This window comes from Musca vetustissima, unplaced genomic scaffold (assembly GCF_032173495.1).
Source record: "Musca vetustissima isolate MV318-11 ecotype Yass unplaced genomic scaffold, APGP_CSIRO_Mvet_v1 utg432543, whole genome shotgun sequence".
Classification (NCBI taxonomy): Eukaryota; Metazoa; Arthropoda; class Insecta; order Diptera; family Muscidae; genus Musca; species Musca vetustissima.
The window spans coordinates 1888-17903 of NW_026875440.1; the positions used below are offsets into that span (position 1 = coordinate 1888).

Below are 16016 nucleotides of genomic sequence, written 5' to 3' on the forward strand. Positions count from 1 at the left end.
CCTCAGACTTTAGGGTTGATATTGGTCTATAGAACAAAATTCTTTGTTTTTTAGGCGATAGAAAATTAAAATTCCTTTTTTAGGCGATATAAAATTAAAATGCCTTTTTTAAGCGATAGAGGCCTTTAAAGGCCTTAAAATGCCTTTTTAGACGATAGAAAATTAAATGCCTTTTTTAGGCGATAGAAAACTTTAAGCCCTTAAAATGCCTTTTTAGGCGATAGAAAATTAAAATGCCTTATTTAGGCGATAGAAGCCTTTAAAGGCCTTAAAATACCCTTTTTAGGTGATAGAAAATTAAAATGCCTTGTTTCGACGATAGAAGCCTTTAAAGGCTTTCAAATGCCTTTTTTAGGCGATAGAAGCCTTTAAAGGCCTTAAAATGCCTTTTTCGACCACAGAAAACTAAAATGCCTTTTTTAGGCGATAGAAGCCTTTTAAGGCCTTAAAATGTCTTTTAAAGGCGATAGAAGCCTTTAAAGGCCTTAAAATGTCTTTCTTGGGCGATAGAAAATTAAAATGCCTTTTTTAGGCGATAGAAGCCGTTAAAGGCCTTAAAATGCCTTTTTAAGGCGATAGAGGCCTTTAAAGGTCTTAAAATGCCTTTTTAGGCGGTAGACATTTTCTAAGACCATCCGGGGTTCAATGTTTCGATTTTAATTTTTGAAGATTTTCAATGGGCTGGTAAATCAATACCAATGCTTGTAAAGTTTTGTAACTTTGCACATATATAATTGAAGATTTAAAACAGAAGAAAAATAATTTACAAATTTTTTTTGTTATTGTTTTGTTGTTGTTTTTTTGTAATTAAAGAAAAGTCCTTATTTTTGATGGCGGGCATGATAACTCCTCACTGGAACATCGGAATCCGAAAATTCCAATGGTGTTAGAAAGAGTACATGTGTGGCTCTCGTATGAACTAGGATTATTGACTTCGCTCTAAAATTAACAAAATGGTGGACCTTTGAAAAAATATTTTTGGAAAATCGTCGATTTTTTACCAAAAACCAAGTTAAAAAATAAGGAAGATCTTCACCGATTGGCTTTATCCTAGTTCATACGAGAGATATACATTCCCAGAGAAACGTAGCAAAATTTGGAACCGATTGGATTATTAGTTTTTGAGTTATCGTGCCCGCCATTCACAAAAAAATGTTTAGAGAAAAACTCGTTTAAAGTTTGAGAGCCCTTTAGCCGTCACTTGATGCTGACACAATAAATCGGCTATATCTTCAAGAGTTCTTGAGATTTTCACTTGAAATTTTGTAGGGACATTTATTAATTAGTGTAGATTCGAATTATATCAACAACATTTTTGATCCTGAGAATGGGGGGGTCCCCTTAAAAATTTTTATCCTAGCATAAACTTTGAAGATATTTTTTCCTATGTTACTCCCGACGTAGAATTTAAGGATTTTTTCCCCAAGGATCACCTGAGGTATATTTTTTAGATATATTTTCTTAGGGTCATCTCTTGTAAAGTTGCAAAATATTTTTTTCGTGCGCCCAAGGTGTTTTTAAATCTATTTTATAGGGTTCATGTTTACTCTTTCCTATGGCCATTCCGACGAACATTATTTAAACAAATATTTTTTCTAGGACCACTCCGACGATATTTTAAAAATATATATAATATAATAATATTATATATTTTGCTAGAGGCATCCTAGCGCAGATTTTTAGAAATATATTTTAATTCTAAGGCCATACTATGTTATATATTTTTCAAAAGTCTGGGCCAAAGGACCAAAAAAAAAAACGCAAGGACATTTATTCCAAGTTATAATATGGCCATGATAATTTTTCCGAGGACTAAATAGGCATGACTATTTGTTGTTTTTCCATGTACCGAATATTTTTCTCAAGGACAAGCAAAGCTTGCGCAGATTTGATTTTTTTCTATAGAAAACAAATCATGAGACCTAAAGATTTATTTCTTTTATTATAGAAACATATTTTATTCTTGAGAGATCATGATTATTTTTTTTCTATAGAAAAAATTTTTAAATCTCAGGATTGATTTTTTTGTGGAAACAAATCTGAGACTTCCGGATTGATTGATTGTTTTAAATCCGTCAACCCTACGTACGAGAAAAGTCCTTAGAATTAATTTTTTTTTATAGAAAAAGTAATCATGAGACCTAAAGATTTAGTTTTTTTCTATAGAAAACTAATTATGAGACCTAAATATTTACTTTTTTTATTATAGAAAAATTTCTTGAGAGATCAAGATTAAATTTTTTTTTCTACAGAAAAAATCCTCAAATCGCAGGATTGATTTTTTTATATAGAAAAAAATCCTGAGACTTCCGGATTGATTGCTTTTTTTAAGTCCGTCATCCCTACGTACTAGAATAGTGCTCAGAATTTTTTTTCCATAGAAAACTAATCACGAGAGCTAAAAATTTATTTTTTTCTTAGGGAAAAATATTGTTGAGAGCTTAGAATTTTTTTCTATTGGAAAAATCCTCAAATCTCAGGATTGATTTTTTATAGAGAAAAAATCCTGGGACTTCTGAATTTATGGCTTTTTTTAAGTCCGTCATCCCTACGTACTGGAATAGTCCTCAGAATTGATTTTTTTCTATAGAAAACTAATCATGAGTCTAAGGATGTATTTCTTTTATTACAAAAAAATATTCTTGAGAGATAAGGATAATTTTTTCTAAACTTCCGGATTGATTGTTTCCAATAGAAAAAAAATCATCCACCTCTCAAAATAAACGAGACACCTTAGGATTAATTTTCTTTCCTATAAAAAATAAGTACTAAGATTTCTTATTATTTTTTTATTTGCTATAGGAAAAATTGCTTGTACCTCAGGATTAATTTTCTTTTCTATAGAATATAATTACTAAAATTTCTTAGTAATTTTTTTTCTATATGAAAAATTGCTTCGACCTCAGAATTAATTTTTAGAACTAAAAATGCATTTTCTGCTTAATTCCCAGGAGTAATTTCTATTTGGGGTGTTTAAGTATTTTCAAAGGACCTTTTTCCATCTCCGTTAAAAAAATATTGTTTTCATTTGAAAACTTTATATATAGAAGAACTATGTTTTAGTTTAAATATTCAAAGTTAGTAGAAGCACCTTTACTTTTAGGTCAATGGGGTTTTTAAAACACCATAAAATAATTCGAAAAAAGTGTTTTCAACATTCCAAGGGGATAAATTAAAAACAAAAAATATGTTATATTTAAAATAAAAATATTTACTTTCCATACTAAAGGAATTTGTTTTTTTTGGAAATCTAAATCCTTAAAAATATATATTTTTTATTAATGGAACTAAAAACTAAACTTAAAAAATTACATGGGTTTTTTTGTTTTTGTTTGTCTATAATAAGAGATTTACAAGATTTGTGATATTGGGTTGGTATTTTTTTTTGTTTGTTTTCTCATCTGGAGATTTGTCTAATACAAATCTATGCACTTCCTTGCGGGGGGAAACAACAATAACATTTGGCAGGATGGGGGAAATGGATGGGGGGAATTCTTCTTGTGGTGTTTGTGGTGAATTTTTAACCAAGCCTCAGGCATTTCCTTTAAAATTGTTATTTAGCATTGGGATGTTTTTTTCTAAGGTTTGAAATTTGTTTTTTTTTCCTGTCCGCATGCCTTGTGTGCTTCCAAAGTGTGTGTGTTTATGTGGGGGTGTGTGTGTGTGCTGTTTTTTCTTTCAGTTTACTTGCCTTCTATGGGACGATTGGCAAATAATTGCTCAACTATTGACTCATCGGCCAATGTTGAAATATCACCTACATTGCGATCATTCACAGCTACCTTACGCAAAACACGACGCATAATTTTACCCGAACGTGTCTTTGGCAAACCGGGAGCATGTTGCACCACATCGGGCATGGCAAATGGCCCGATGCGTTCTCTTACCAATTTCTTCAATTCGGATATCATCTTGGCATCGAATGTTTCATTCTCATTGGGTGTAATGAAGCAATACAAACATTGACCCTTGACAGGGTGGGGACGGGCAACAACAGCCGATTCGGCAACACGTGGATGTTCGGTGAGAACCGATTCCACCTCAGCTGTGGACATAAGATGACCCGACACATTTAACATATCATCCACACGGCCAGTAATCCAGAGATAACCATCGGCGTCACGTCGGGCGCCATCACCGGTACAATAGTAGCCGGGGAATTTGGAGAAGTAGGTTTCCTCGTAGCGTTCATGATTGTTGAACAGGGTACGCATCATACCGGGCCAGGGTTGGGAGAAGACCAAATAACCCTCACCTTCACCTTTGATTTCGATGCCGGCCTCATCCAGCAGAGTGGGTTTCACGCCGAAGAAGGGGAAGGACTGTAAGGAGAAAATATATGTTTTTTTTAAATCTGATAAAAAGTATTTTCCTTCGAAATACTTACAGCTGATCCGGGTTTCATGGGTGTACAGCCCGGCAAGGGGGTAATGACATGACCACCAGTTTCCGTTTGCCAGAAGGTATCCACAATGGAGCATTTCTCCTTGCCAATGACACGATAATACCACAACCAGGCTTCAGGATTAATGGGCTCACCGACACTGCCCAAAACTCTGTAAGAAAGGAATACAAAAATCGGATTTAAAAATATTGTAAGAAAATTCTACATTACTGAGATGGCCCCTAAAAATCGTTAGGACCTCAGAACTCTAACAAAAAATACTCGTCAAGACACGGGACTAAATTTGTTCTATAGACAAAAACTCGTACTGGTCACGACATTAGGTCAGATTTTTTCTATTGAAATGCGGACCTGACGAATTTTTTTCTATATAAAAAAATTCGTCTGGTCCGCAGGACTGATTTTTTTCTATAGAAAAAAATTCGTCTGGTCCGCAGGACTGATTTTTTTCTATAGAAAAAAATTCGTCTGGTCCGCAGGACTGATTTTTTTCTATAGAAAAAAATTCGTCTGGTCCGCAGGACTGATTTTTTTCTATAGAAAAAAATTCGTCTGGTCCGCAGGACTGATTTTTTTCTATAGAAAAAAATTCGTCTGGTCCGCAGGACTGATTTTTTTCTATAGAAAAAAATTCGTCTGGTCCGCAGGACTGATTATTTCCAATAGAAAAAAATTCGTCTGGTCCGCAGGACTGATTTTTTTCAATAGAAAAAAATTCGTCTGGTCCGCAGGACTGATTTTTTTCAATAGAAAAAAATTCGTCTGGTCCGCAGGACTGATTTTTTTCTATAGAAAAAAATTCGTCTGGTCCGCAGGACTGATTTTTTTCTATAGAAAAAAATTCGTCTGGTCCGCAGGACTAATTTTTTTATAGAAAAAAATTCACCAGGTCCGCAGGACTAATTTTTTTATGGAAAAAAATTCGTCAGAATAAATTCGCAGGACTGATTTTTTCCGTCAGGTCCGCAGGACTGATTTTTTCCGTCAGGTCCGCAGGACTGATTTCTTTATATAGATACAAATCCGTCTATTCCGCAGGACTGATTTTTTTCTATAGAACAAAATTCGTCAGTTCCGCAGGACTGAATTCGTCAGATCCGCAGGACAGAATTTTTTCTATAGAAAAAACTTCGTCAGTTCCGCAGGACTGATAGGAAGAAATCGCCAACTCCGCAGGGCTGATTTCTTTTCTATCGTTAGGACATCAGGTCCTGAATTCTATAGAAAAAAATCGTCAGGTCCGCTGGACTAATTTTTTTTCCATAGAAAAAATTCGCCAGGTCCGCAGGACTGATTTTTTTCTATAGACTAAAATTTGTCAGGACCGCATGTCTATGTAAAAAATCGTCTGGACATCGGGACTATAAAAAATATTGTCAAGACCGCAGTTCCGTATTTTATAGAAAAATCGTAAAGTCTGATTTTTTTCTATAGAATAAAACGTCAAAGCTTCAGGTCGGATTTTATTCTACAGAAAATAATCGTCACGACCACAGAACGGATAAAAACAAAAATATTAAAAACTCAGGTCGAAACTTTTTGTTATAGAAATTTGTCAGGAGCTCGAAACCATTCTTTCTTATACGTCAGTCAGAAGGAATGTCGATTTTTTAGATTTCAGGACTTCAAAGAAATATCCCCCTGTAACTTACCTCAAATGATCCAATTTGTGTTTGGCCACCAAACCATCACCGAATTTCATCAAAGCTCTGATGGCTGTTGGGGCGGTATAGAATTGGGTGACCTTATATTTATCAATGACGGCCCAGTAGCGATCATTGTCAGGATAGAAGGGAGTGCCCTCGAACTGTAGAAAGAAATTAAAAAATAGTTGGTAAATCTCCTCCGCAATCAACTCCAAACAGACTACTTACAATAACCGATGAAGCGCCATTAGCCAATGGGCCATAGACAACATAAGTGTGACCAGTAATCCAGCCAACATCGGCAGTGCACCAGTAAATATCACCCGGCTTATAATCGAATACAATTTTAAAGGTAGTGGCAGCATAGAGCAAATAACCACCGGTTGTGTGTAGGACACCCTTTGGCTTGCCGGTCGAACCACTTGTGTACAGCATAAACAATGGATCTTCAGCATCCATCCATTCGGGATAACAGGCTGGCTCTTTATCTTCCATTTCCTCATGCCACCAGAAATCACGATCTTCAGTCCATGGTATATCCTGTTCCACATGATTCTCCTGGCAGGGGGTAACACGTTTCAAATGCGACACAACAATACATTTCTCCACAACATGACCCTGTTCCTCGGCCTTGGCTAAGGCAATATCACACAATGCTTTCAGGTACAAAGGTTTTTCACCACGCCAGGCTCCATCGGCGGTGATCAACAGCTTAGCTTGACAATCGACCATACGTTCGGCCAACGAGTCGGACGAGAAACCGGCAAAGACAATGGAATGTACGGCGCCAATACGGGCACAGGCCAGCATGGCAATGGGCAACTCTAAAATCATGGGCATATAGATGGAGACGCGATCGCCCTTTTTGATGCCATGATCCTTGAGGACGTTGGCGAAACGGCAGACCTCCTCCAAGAGTTTGCGGTAGGTGAGGCCGCGTGAATAATCATCGGGATGATTGCCTTCCCTGGAAAATGAGAGAAAATAAAAATTTGAATTATTTAAGAATTTTACCTTTTGTTGTAATCTAAGAAAAAAATGTGGGTGACCCTTAAAAATTGATAATTGCAGCCACTAAGCTGCAATAACAATTTCTTAATTTAAAATAGTTGTGCTACTAGATAATTACACCAACCACCCACCCATTGTGTTTGACATTGCCAATAATAATTGCATTAGCATGGCTGCAGCATCATAAACTAATCAAAGACATAGCCCGAGTCAAGAGGAAATCGCCAATTGTCTTAAATACCGCACATATTAGGTTGGAGGAGGATAGGTCTATAAAAATGAAGAGGTATGCAGATTATTATGCTAGGGATTATTTTTTCCTAGCTGTCATAGACTGTAGTAAAAAAAGAGAGGCAAGTGGGCAGAAGAGTGTATTGACAAATTTGCAGGACGAAAAGGCAACTGTTTGCGGTGAACACAAGAAAATACCCTGAAATAAGATGTTACACCCTTTTCTGCATATTTTTTCGAAGTGTCGATAAAGATTAGTTGTACCATAGAGCAAAACAGGCAAGTTCGAAAAAAAAACAGGCGGTTCAATGAACTACTTGATAGAGTACTCCAGTTCGAAATCGAGGAATACAGCCACTGAAACACTGTAGGAAAGGACTCCGATCGATACTGATCATACTTTTGACAACATTCATAGTCTTGATGAGAAATTGAAAGCAACCTCATCGTTCGATTGTAATTTCAATTCTCTGTTTTTGTTCCCTTTTTTAAGGTATATTATTGTGGTTCTTTTTTTCGAAGTACCAGATTTTATTGTGATCCGGCTCGAAGGACCAAATGTATAAGTGAGATATTAAAACACAACCGTCTCTTTCGATTGTGGCTTTAATACTGAATTACTTGTGAAATATTCTACGTAAGAACTACATAAACTATTCTAACTTAGCCTAATCCTATATACATAATAGCTCACAATTCTCAAAGTGCATATTTACATCAAAAGGGGCGTACCAATATATTTGTGTGTGGACTTCTATTAATTCTTTATTATCATCGAAACACTTGAATATGTTTTTTTGGAATGCATAAATGTGAAGTGATCATAAAATCAAATGCCTAATGCTGAGCATGTTCATATTTTTATGAACATATAGAATCTTCTGATTGAGGTCTTCATGTCTCCCCTTTGGGAAGTTGTCAAATTGAAACTGGCTGAAGAAAAATCGGAAATCCGTAACCCTTGTATTCTCTCAAATGTCGTTACTTGATAAGTTGTATTTATTTCTAATGTGAAATTGCATCTACTATTTAAATTCAACCGTGTCAATTTTCGGACATTTGACATCACACCAGAACATTACTTTTCAGAGCAGATTTTCTTGTAGTGACTGACATTTTTTCCATACAGACTACAATATTTTTCTTCAATGGTGTACAACTGCATATTCAGAAACCTTAGGAAGACAAGGAGGTGGCTTTGAACGCTATGGCGCCGGACAACAATCAACAGATGTCATGGGAACCAGGGTTCAAATCCCAGCCAGTTCAAAGAAACCAAGATCTATTAATAAGGTCACCCAGCTAGTCAGCTGTTTTTTGGCCTTTGTTTGCGTTTACATAATGGAAGTCAATTCACAATAATGGCTTTTGAAAGCAAACATGAAAGACAGTTGATATCCAGCTGGTCTACCTGGACGACCTTATTTATAGGCCTTGAATGAAACTATTCCGTAAAATAAACGATTGGTACCGTTTAGAGATAAGTAAATCGATATTCGACTAATCGACTTTTTGTATTAAAAAATCTAAAAGTCGAAATTGACTTCTGATCTTTGAGAAAGAAGCAATATCGATTTCTAAAGATCATTTTTTGACATTCTTCATAAATATTTCGTTTAACACAAAGTCCAAAAATTACACATTCCACAACTTTATTTTATCTTTAGACAACAATTCATATAAAAATCAAATTTTTAGTAAATTTTTCATTAGGCGGCCGAAAAGACGAAAATCGATTTTGAACACTTAAAAATAATCGAAATATCGAAAAGTCAACTTTATATTCAAAGGCTAAAATCGAGTTATGTACGTTTGAACTGCATCGCTGCCGACAGGAAAAGAGATCGAGAAAGTTCTCGTTTTTATGCAAATTAGAGTTGGGTAGTTCCGGAACAAACTAGTTCATTGGAACTATTCCGAGAAAGGAACGATCGGAACTAATTCCAGCTCTTTAATTAATATAGTTCATTTTTCTGATTTCGTTTCTTTTTGATCTCGTTCTTTTTTCTTCTCCTTTTTTCTCGTTGTTTTTTTTTCTGATCTCGTTGTTTTCTGGTGTTTTCAAAGGAACTGTATGGACTAAAGGAAGTATATGGAGCAAAGGAACTATATGGAACAAAGGAACTATTAGGAGCAAAGAAACTGTATGGAACTATTCCGAGAAAGGAACGATCGGAACTAGTTCCAGCCCTTTAATAAATATAGTTCATTTTTCTGATCTCGTTCTTTTTTCTTCTCCTTTTTTCTCGTTGTTTTTTTCTGATCTCGTTGTTTTCTGGTGTTTTCAAAGGAACTATATGGAGCAAAGGAACTATAAATAGCAAAGGAACTGTATGGAGTAAAGGAACTATATGGAGCAAAGGTACTCTATGGAAAAAACGAAAAAAAACAAAAAGAACGATGAAAGAGAGAGAGAGAGAGATTCAAAGGAACTATGTATGAGTCGGAACTATATGGAGCAAAGGAACTATAAATATCAAAGAAATTGTATGGAGCAAAGGAACTAGTTCCTTTTTTTAAAAAGGAACGAGAAAGATCGATCCGCTAAGTGAACCAAATTGCCCTACTCTAATGCAAAAATGCATGTGCTTGCGCAATACCGTTTATCGTCTGTCTTCAGTAATCCGTATTTGGTAACTGAAGGTTGCCACATACCGTTCATTCGTATATCCAGTTCATTTTGCATCAATCGTGGCATTTTTAGCTCTCCTTCACCTAGTTCCTTTTAATCCCATCGTTCACTAATGAACTAGTTCAACGTTCATTAGTGAACGAAGGAACTATGGAACTAAACGAATGACGTTGTTGCTTTTGAGAATCGAATCGAAGGATTGAAATGATTGAATCGCTTTAAAAATAAGATTGACCAACTCTAAGACAACTGGAAGGCGATGAAGAAAGTAGTAGTGGTTTACCGGTGAACTTATCAACTATAACTGCCAAATATATAGTTTTGGAAATTATTCTGTGAACAGGTTCAATGTCGTTAATGAAATATCTATCCTTGGCCTGTATGACGTAATCAATCTGCAGAATTTCCAACAATTATGGGAGGTATGAAAGACATTTTTCAAAGTCCCTACATTCGATGGAATATTTCTAGGTACTTTTTTTCTACATACATATATGCTGATATTCTAGAGTACAATTTTAGTTAGCTGACCGTATAATCTACCTTAAGTAAGCAAGAAATCCAAGACACAATTTCAAGACAATAAATGAAAACAATTCACAAAAATGAAATAAATTAACTATGTGTATATAACAAATACACTCTTACACACCTAGCCACTTAGATACACTCGCCTATATATTGCATAAGAAAATAAAATCGAATTTTAATTTCATTGATTTCTGTATTTCGATTTTACAAAATCGTGACTTTGCAGACAATCCAATTGTTAAGTTTTTTTCGCAGCCTTTGACAACTTGTTTTATTTCCCCTAGGGTGGTGGTGGTTGTGCTGGCCGATTTAGGGGTCATTGCGGAAAGTGGAATAAAAAAAACATGATTAGAATTGCAGTGCATTAAAAACAATTATTCTAAGTTTTGTCGAGACAATAAAACTGGCAGCCACATAAAGTTCATTGTTAAATTAAATGCATTGAAACTCAAACAGGTGTTGAGGCATTTAAAGAAAGCCGGAACTAAATTGTAATAAATCTATTCTTACAAATCATTTACGAAATCATGTCTAGTTATTGGAAATGTTTGCAATATTTTATTTATTTGTTTTCTTTCCCAAACCTTGAAAAATTGTTGTTTTAACCAAAAAGTTTTGGAAAGTTTTCTACTTTTTCTTTTATTTTTTTTTTCTAATTTATTTTTAAACATTCTTTGACACTTGAAATATTGTGAGAATTAATGAAACGTTTAACATCTGCCAATATTATTTTTTTTTTGGTTAAACAAATCTGCTACTCAATCCAATCAATTGGTACTTTGTTGAAATTTAAAAACAAAAAGTTTTCTATTTGAAGTGAAATATAAACAATGCCGAATACAGTGAGGGTCAAAACATATGGAGAATTTAATTTCATATTTTTTTATAATATCACAGGCAAGCGCCGCACCTGGAAAATTTTTCGTGTACAAGCGTCATTTAACAGATCATTCTGAAAGGAATCGAAATCGGATATTCTAATGGAAATACGATTTCATATGAAAAATCCTAATTAGAAAGCATTTTAATAACTCTATGATATTATCACCATCTGTACTTTCTGATCGATCTAAAAATATACGGGTATGTCCTGGAACTCACGGCGTGTTCTTTTCACTTCACACATACACTTCACCTCAGAAGCTACCTCCTGTTCTGCTTCTCACGTGAGAGTCTAAACGCAACCATAGAGTCTAGAGTCAGCGACAGTCGTTTGCCGTGTGTTTCTTATTGGCAACGGGAAATCGCGACGGCTGACGTTCGCGACTAGCGGCTTGACGCTAGAATAGATTTTATTCATTTTTGCTCAGCGTCATACTCAAATTTGCTCTCTTGCTCTCAATTGAGTTGCCATATTTTAGGTAAAAATCAACAGTGCTACCAAATTTCAAGGAGAATTTATATCAAAACATATGGCAGTGCTGTTAAAAAAACAAATATTTTCAAAGATTGTGGACGTTTTAATAATAAAATGGAAAAAAATAAGGTTTTCAATAATTTTATCCAAGTTCCTTGACATTATTGTTTATTAAATAATAAATTCATTTTGGTTTGCACAACGTAAAATTTTCTGTCAGAAAATGAAAACAAATAATTGACATTTTGTGCCGCTAACGCCAACTCTTTCGTTTGGTTTTCACGCCGGCGAAAAAGTATGACGCTGACTCGTGACTCTCCGGTTGCGTTTAGACTCTGAATTGAAATTTTAAACTGCGACAAAAAAAACGTCGACATGGTACTTTGCAGAAGTAGAGTTGCCATACAATATAAACTGTATTCGGTTTTAACATTGTTTCTGTAATTTTTTAGTAATTTCGTTAATTCTAACGATAATTTTATTATTATTTTTTAATATTTTATTATTCGCAACATAAAATATCTGTATGAAAAACTCTGTAATATCATTAATTTGAAAACTGATTTAAGGGGAACATTTGAGAACCCTATCTTCTTCGGCCTTACTTCAAATCAGCTGTTTATGTCAAGCAAGAAATTCAGTTGAAGAAAATTCAAGACAAACCTTAGTATCTATTTAAAATTTGTTTTTAATGGTGTTTCATGTCCTTTTTGTGATTTTAAACAAATTATACGCAATAATAACATATCAATCTATCATCATGTGCGTTTTTTATTTCAAAAAAGATTTTATTTTATATGGAAAAACATGAATACACCCGACTCTCACTATGAAAATGTAAGTGTAAAGAATACACCTCAAATGGCTGTAAAGTGTGTTACAGAACACCTCGGCGTGTGTTCGATACACTTCTGCCGTTGAAGTGAATGCCAGAACATGCCCGATAGACTCTGGCCTCTTTATCTGTAGAATGTCACCCATGTAGTTATCGCGATATTCTAAGATCCAACATTTATCCAAAGGAACAGGGATTTGTATCCTATTATTTCTATTTCATTTTAGAGCCAAAAGTAAATTTAATAAAATCACACGTAATTTCAAATGCAATCCAAAGTAGAATCTGTCGGTATACTATTTTTTGGTCCTTCGAGTGGAGAGAGAATATTGTTAGACTGTGGTTGAGTAATCCTTACGGAAAAAACGATAATAAATTATCGGGCATGTTCGGGTATTCACTTCAACGGTAGAAGTGTATCGAACACATTCGCTTGACACAAACAGCTGATTTGAAATAAACTCGAACAAGATAGGGTTACCAAATATTAATTTTAAATCAATCGAAAAATTTATGACGTTACAGAGAGAGTCCTTAATACATATATAAAATTTGACTTACAAATAGTTTAAAAAATTAACTGAAAGTGTATTTATATAAATGAGTATATAGCTAGCTGTAATAAGTAAACTGAAAGTAATGCAGAATCGGACAATTGAGTACTTCGTAGGACATCACAATGTTAAAATAGTCATTTGATTCCATGTAAAAAAAACGAAGTATCAACCACCACTAATTGAAAAAAAACATAGTTTGCATTTAATTTAAAGTTAGCTGAATGTACGACAGGGTTCTGAGGGGAAGTGTATGTGTGAAGTGTAAAGAACACACCGTGTATTGCAGAACATAACCGTACATTTAGAAATATTTCAGTTTCTAACTATCCTCGCCTCCCATTTCAATAGACGTCCAATAGCCTGGGATCGATCGTCTGACTAATCAAAAAAAAAAAAAAATAAATATTTTGCAAAAAAAAGGTATTTATTTATGAAATGCGCAAAAACATTGTAAATTTTTTTTAATCAACATTCTTTTGTCAACATTTATTATTAGGTTATCGCAAAATAACCCTGAAAAGATGAGACATTCTTATATTTGCACATTTATATTTCTTTCCATTTAATTATGAAATCAACAAAAATATAATTTTTTTAAATATTATATAAGTTAATATTCTTAATATTAATATTTTTTCAAAAAAAGGAAGATATAAGGATAGAGTTTCAAAAATATCTGTAAAGGTAAATTAATTGACTTTGAAAATTAAAATATAAAAAATCGTATCACAAATCGGGGTTTTTTTAAATAGTTTTAAGTTTAATGTTAATTAAAAAATCTTTTCCAAAGGACCCAAAAAGGCATAGATTTTTTAGAAATATTTTCAGATCCTATTCCTATATTTGGCAGACATATTTAAACGTTGGTGCCCCATAATAATGATTCGGCCCATTTTTGATATTTTTATGACCAAAGGAGCATTTTCCAAACAATATTGTTCCAATTTGACATTCCTGGTTCTTGGAGGGTAGTCTTGTGTTGTTCGTGAACGATCTACCTCAATTGAAGGAGTCAGTGGACGACATAGCTCAGTTGTCGTTGTCGTTCACTGAACGATTTTGTTTACCCAACTCAGTCGGCCGCTGAACGACTTTGCTCACTGAATGACTTTGCTCAATGAACGCCGTCCACTGAACGACATTGTATTTTCTTCTACACCTTGAATATTGTTCAAAGGTCCACTGACCAACTGAACGGCGTCAAATAAGAACAATTTCATATAAAATCTGTTAAATTTAATGAAGGTACGTGTTGTCCCATGTCATGGAATGCGGTGTTTAAAAGATCAAATGCTGCAGTAGTGTTTTACGTATAGCTGGAGGGTCAGTAAATAATATGAAGCGACATTTAAAAGCAAAGCACCCCAAAGTCAGAAGCAACATCTACAGCGCAAAAAATGTGTGCTGACGAATATAACGGAGTTATGCCATCGACCACAACCCATTAATAAAATGGAGAAAATAGATAGGAAAGTTCTTCGAATGATTGTGAAAGGTAATCATTCATTACGGTTGATTGAACTGCCAGATCTTAATTGAAATACGCTGCCATGCCTATTGAACTGAGTAACCATTTAAACGATATAATCAACTGAACGAGGTGAACAACCTAGTTCACTTTTATGAAATGATCTAGTTCGTTCGATCACTGAACTGAACGAGATTGCTATCCTCCAATATGGGAAAATACTTCTTAATCTTCCAATATAGGTAAAAGACTTCGGGACTCGTATTTGAGAAATTACATTCATGATTTTTGGAAAGGCATCTCTGGTCTTCTTGGGAAGAAGCCCTTTTTGCAATCTATAGAAGATTTCTCTCGGAGAAGACTTTTTGGTCTTATTTTAAAGAATATTGCCTTCTACGTTAGAATAGATCTTCGACTTCTATGGGAAAATATTTTCTGATCTTTTATGGTAGCTACATTTCTGGTTATCTCTACGAGAGATCCTCTTTTTGACTTTTGTGAAGAAATTCCCTCCGGACTTTTTACCTGTGGAAATACTTTTATTATGGGAATTGATATTCAGGACTTTTATAAGATGACCCCTGGTCTTCTCGGGAAGCAGACCCTATACCCTTCTGCAGAAGAAATCTTCTGTTCTATTATAGAGAAAAAAGTCACTTGTTTTTCTACAGAAGAAGACTTTAGAGTTGAACAATCTAGTTCACGGAGTGGAACTAGTTCCTTAATGTAGTTCTATTGCTCCACATAGTTCCAAACCGAAGATTGTTCCTTTGAATCTCTCTCTCTCTCTCTTTCATATTTCATTTTATTTTGCTCACATAGTTCTGTCATAGAATTGTGCAATAATGAAAAAAATTGTTGATTTTAATTTTGCATTTATTTTCATAAAAATGTTGTTATTTACACAATAATAAATTGACGAGCATATATTTATATATTTTTAACACGTGATAGCATCGGAAACACGAGGGAGAACGAATGAATAATATTAGAATAAAGAACAAGATCCAGTTCTTCTTCGGATGGCTCACAAGAAAACGAAAAATATAAGAAAATCTCGTTTATCCCGTACATATGGTTTATGGTCTTATACCTTCTAATCTAATATATAGTTTTTAAAGAGATAAAAAATAGAGATCAGTGAAATGAACTGCAGGAACCAAAGAACTGGACCTAGTTCCTATGGTTCCTTTAACGGAATAGTTGCAATGAACTTGTTCGTTGTGGTACTGGGGATACGTAGTCGATCGTAAAAGTCGTCTTTTTGACTTTTCGATTTTTGTCTCTGACCAAAAAGCTTTTCGGTTTTCGCCTTTAATTAAAAAGTCGACTTTTCGATCTTT

The 16016-nt window shown here is 34.4% G+C and overlaps 1 protein-coding gene across 1 annotated transcript; it reads right to left on the reverse strand.

The window, feature by feature from the left end:
* Positions 1 to 3651: 3651 nt before the first annotated feature.
* Positions 3652 to 7026, reverse strand: LOC133337930 (acetyl-coenzyme A synthetase-like). Its single transcript, XM_061546133.1, has 4 exons — positions 6280 to 7026; positions 6058 to 6212; positions 4388 to 4556; positions 3652 to 4322 (listed from the first exon to the last, which is right to left on the reverse strand). The coding sequence occupies exons 1-4, from the start codon at positions 6889 to 6891 to the stop codon at positions 3684 to 3686; spliced, it is 1575 nt and encodes a 524-aa protein (XP_061402117.1). The 5' UTR covers positions 6892 to 7026; the 3' UTR covers positions 3652 to 3683.
* Between the last annotated feature and the right edge of the window lie 8990 nt (positions 7027 to 16016).